Source organism: Aplysia californica, unplaced genomic scaffold (assembly GCF_000002075.1).
Source record: "Aplysia californica isolate F4 #8 unplaced genomic scaffold, AplCal3.0 scaffold00568, whole genome shotgun sequence".
Taxonomy (NCBI): domain Eukaryota; kingdom Metazoa; phylum Mollusca; class Gastropoda; order Aplysiida; family Aplysiidae; genus Aplysia; species Aplysia californica.
Genome location: NW_004797838.1, coordinates 48,198 through 52,313, shown reverse-complemented (window position 1 = coordinate 52,313; position 4,116 = coordinate 48,198). Strand labels below are relative to the sequence as shown.

The window sequence follows — 4,116 nt, the reverse complement described above, 5'->3', positions numbered from 1 at the left end:
GGGCAAAGTTTTAAGCTATGTTTTGTTATTCTTTGTTACTCTAAATGGGGAATTTTCTTTGCTATAAGCTCAAGGCTCGCAAAAAATGCCAACGTGTGTGGTTGTAGCTAGATCTACACTTGAAAGTGTTTATTGAAAATGTTTTTGTGAGTGGTTTTCCATCACTCAGGTGTGGTTTGCTCCTTCTTTCCTGTCAAAATTTTATCATCCTTATCTCCCCTCCCTTCTTTTCTTTGTATGTTACTCTCTTGTAATACCTCTAATCTTTGGCACTTATATGATTCTATTTGTATTGCAAGTGCTGTAAAACTCTTACTTATAATGCAGTTGCAAGTGTGGTAAAACTCTTAACAATACAAATACTCTTACTAAAATTAAGTGGGTGGTTGGCGGGTGCTCTGGTGTGGTTTGCTTCTTCATTCCTATCAAACATCTGTCGTCATATCTCCCCTTCTTCTTGTTTATGTTTGTTACTCTCTTGTAACACCTCAAATCTTCTGGTGCTCATATGACCTTGTGCGAGCGCCTAAAACCTCTACTAAAACTTTACTAAACTAAAACTAAAGTATTTCTGTGACATGACAGGAGATGGCAAGCACAGAGATGAAGCAGCTCAGAGAAAAACTGACGAAAGAGGCCATCAACGACCACCAGATGGCCAAGACAGGAGGGACAGCCACCGACCTCTTCAAGTGCGGCAAATGTCGGAAGAATAATTGTACATACAACCAGGTAAGATTTTGTCGTCGCCAGCAGATTGTATTTTACGTTGAAATTGTTGTAAAATCTGTTTCTAACTCCACACAGTGGCTGGTTGGCGGGTACTCTGGTGTGGTTTGTTTCTTCTTTCCTATCCAACATCTGTCGTCATTATCTCCCCTTCTTTTTATTTATGTTTGTTATTTTCTTGTAACACCTCTAATCTTCTGGCGCTCATATGACCTTATGCAGTTGCGAGTGCCGCAAAACCTCTACTAAAACAATAAGCCCACACACCAGAGAGTTTGCGTCAGTTCGAGTTATCTTAATCTTTCTGCGCGTTAAACGCATGCCCCAGCTTTTAAAAAAATTCTCTAATGTGGGTGATTTTATGCCCTCGTTGACACAGTTTAGATTATTTTGGAACAGGTTTCCGACCTGCCTAGCGGGGTCAACCCATGTGTAGTAGAATACAAAACCCCAGCAGAAAGAACGAGATACTCAATAAAAATTCTCCCATTTCAGGAATTGAACTCAGGTCTCTGTGTGTTGCAACAAAGACTGCTACATCACAGACGCTGGTTTCTGTCAGTATGGAGCAGTGTACTTTAAATGTATATGGTCACTTATAACACGATTTAACATATAATGTTAGGGGGTGCACTTTGACTTCAAAATCATCCCATTTTTGTGTGGCGCGTGTAATTATGGGATGAATTTCTGACATGCTGAAGGCAGTTTAACATGTGATGTGAGAAATCAATTACATGTCGGGCATCAAGCACAGTATCTTACCTGTAAGGACTGTTGGTTGTTACTTTGAGGTTGATTCTATCTGTGAGACTGAAATGGAAGGTAATCAATGATTCTATCTGTGAGATGAAAGTGGCAGGTAATCATTGATTCTATCTGTGAGATGGAATTGGCAGGTAATCACTGATTCTATTTGAGAGAATGAAATGTCAGGTAATCAATGATTCTGTATGTGAGACGGAAGTGGCAGGTAATCAATGATTCTATTTTTGAGATGGAATTGGCAGGTAATCACTGATTCTATTTGAGAGAATGAAATGTCAGGTAATCAATGATTCTATCTGTGAGACGGAAGTGGAAGGTAATCAATGATTCTATCTGTGAGACGGAAGTGGCAGGTAATCAATGATTCTATTTTAGAGACTGAAGTGTCAGGTAGTTCAAGCAAGACACCAGGATGTGTTGTATTATCCAGATGTTTGATAAATCAGCAGGTCAATGAATGTAATGGCTCAATGGAAAATCCTATTTTGCATTACTTCCCCTTTTGGGTCTGGTCCTGGCTGTGTTTCGTGCTTATGATACAGGGGTATAGTTTTGGACCTTTGGGGGAAGGGGGATTGCTTGTAATAAAGGCGGAAATATACAGTGGTCCTTAGAAGTTCAGATGGTGTATCGGTCTACTTATCTCAAGGGGTCTTTGGACATGCACAAAGAAAATGGAGAGTTGTTTCCCTTAGAGGAGATGTGTACAAGTTTATAGATGAGAAACTTGCGTGTACCTGTGTGCATCGCCCTGGGCGCTTGGAGGGATCGCTTTTCATAATTTTGGGAAGAAGTGTTGGCCGCTGGGAGTGGCTGATCGGATTTAATGAATTAAATGAGTTGATTCACACTTTACAGTCACATAGCCAGCAGTACAAAATACCCCATCTGGTCACCCAGCCAGGAGAGCGACTGCAACGGACTTCTTGAGCCTGGCGCAGAAATGCACCACCCGACGCAGAAATGCACCAGCCGACCGGAAAGGATACTTTTCACCACCGCATTATTGTGCCAAGTGACCGCAAAGTGTTAAATTACAATTTTATGAGGTTGTTGGAATATTGAAGAAATTCAAATATGTTAATTTCCCGTCCTAAAGCCCCCACCCCCTTTTTTTACTTTCTAGGTCCAGACCAGAAGTGCTGATGAACCTATGACAACGTTCGTCTACTGTAACGAGTGTGGGAACAGGTGGAAGGTTCGTAGTTCGTTTCCTTTCTCAGGACGAGGGGGTGTTTTGTTACCAATGTGCTTTGTGGGGGCTTAGATCTTTATTTTTACTGTTTATAAGGTCTGTGTTCCATATTAGCGGGTGGGGTGGAGGAGGATAAATAGCATAGAGAAAGTTGTCTTTTGTTGAACTTTTGTCGTATGACTCCTGGTGCCATTCGAACTTATATTTTTTTATGGAAGAGGGTGGGGTGGGGTGGCGATGGAAAACATTTTTTTTTCTATTTCTCTTTGACTCGGACACTGGCCTTAGTAAAATTCTACGTCTGTGGTCTTCTAATTCCATCATGACTAAAACCATTTTGATTTTTACAGGGTTTTAGTCTTTCGTTTTTTTCTCATTTTTGTATTTTGATTTTAAGGAAAATCTTTCGTGGGTGGTTGGCAGGTGCTCTGGTGTGGTTTGCTTCTTCTTTTCTGTCAAACATATATCGTCCTTATCTCCCCTCCTTCTTTTTTGTGTTTGTTACTCTCTTGTAACACCTCCAATCTTTGGCACTTATATGATCTTATTTTGTTGCAAGTGCCGTAAAACCTCTTCTAAAACTAAAACAAAAAAATCTTTCTGGAGGCAGGCTGTTTAGACCCTGCTCGTTCAGGGCCAAACAGAGCATCCTAGCCGACAAACATAAGATAAACTCTCAGGAGGCTCTATTACAAAGATGTCATATAAATATGTTTCTGTCTTTCTTCAGTTCTGTTGAAGAGCTGTCCTGGCAAGGGTGGCCTGGTGTTATGACGATTCAGAAGACAGGACAGCTCATCGGGCAACTTGAGAGATGTCGGGGGAGGGGGGATGTCTTTAGAGGAGCTACGATTTTCATGTTACGAGGATTGTCCTATGGTCGAGGATTGTCGTGTGGCCGATCGTACAGGGAAGAGTTTTGTATGTTGTAGTTCTCACTGCCGGACAGTTGTGGAAGGAGGGACAGTTTTTCGGTATCATCACTATGCTGTCGCGGATGGAATAGTTTCAAGATGGAGAGCTGTCTTCTGTTGGGGATGATACATAGTTTTGTCGAAGGTTTCTAGACGTATTGTACCGATTTAGCTACTTTTTTTTTCTTCTTCTTGTTGACGTTGGAAAAACAAAAGAATACCTCATCAGAGAGTTATGTAGCAACCTGAGAATGTATTAGAGCCTAAATTAAATGATAATGATAGATAGAAGACTGCCTTTGTATATGACACATATCTATACTTGAAAGTCAGCTGTACGTGCTGTAGAGTTTGTTAGCTAGTGATGGGTCGCAGCATGTCCGTGCAGTCATGTCTGAAGAGGGGAAATCGGCACCTACTGTATTGAGATGTTTGACGGGCTGTCAGAAGGGAAAAAAAAGTTTATTACTTTTGGCATGTATGTTCAATGGTTAAAAAAAAGGGGGGGGG

At 41.1% G+C, this 4,116-nt stretch overlaps 1 protein-coding gene across 1 annotated transcript in view; it reads left to right on the top strand.

The window, feature by feature from the left end:
• The window catches only part of LOC101853880 (transcription elongation factor S-II), a 15,924-nt gene extending 11,817 nt beyond the window's left edge, over positions 1-4,107 (top strand). The window contains exons 7-9 of the mRNA XM_005106987.3: positions 586-732; positions 2,624-2,695; positions 3,423-4,107. Of these exons, the coding sequence (XP_005107044.1) occupies positions 586-732; positions 2,624-2,695; positions 3,423-3,431 (228 nt within the window). The 3' untranslated portion in view covers positions 3,432-4,107. The remainder of the gene's footprint in view (positions 1-585; positions 733-2,623; positions 2,696-3,422) is intronic.
• Positions 4,108-4,116: the final 9 nt, after the last annotated feature.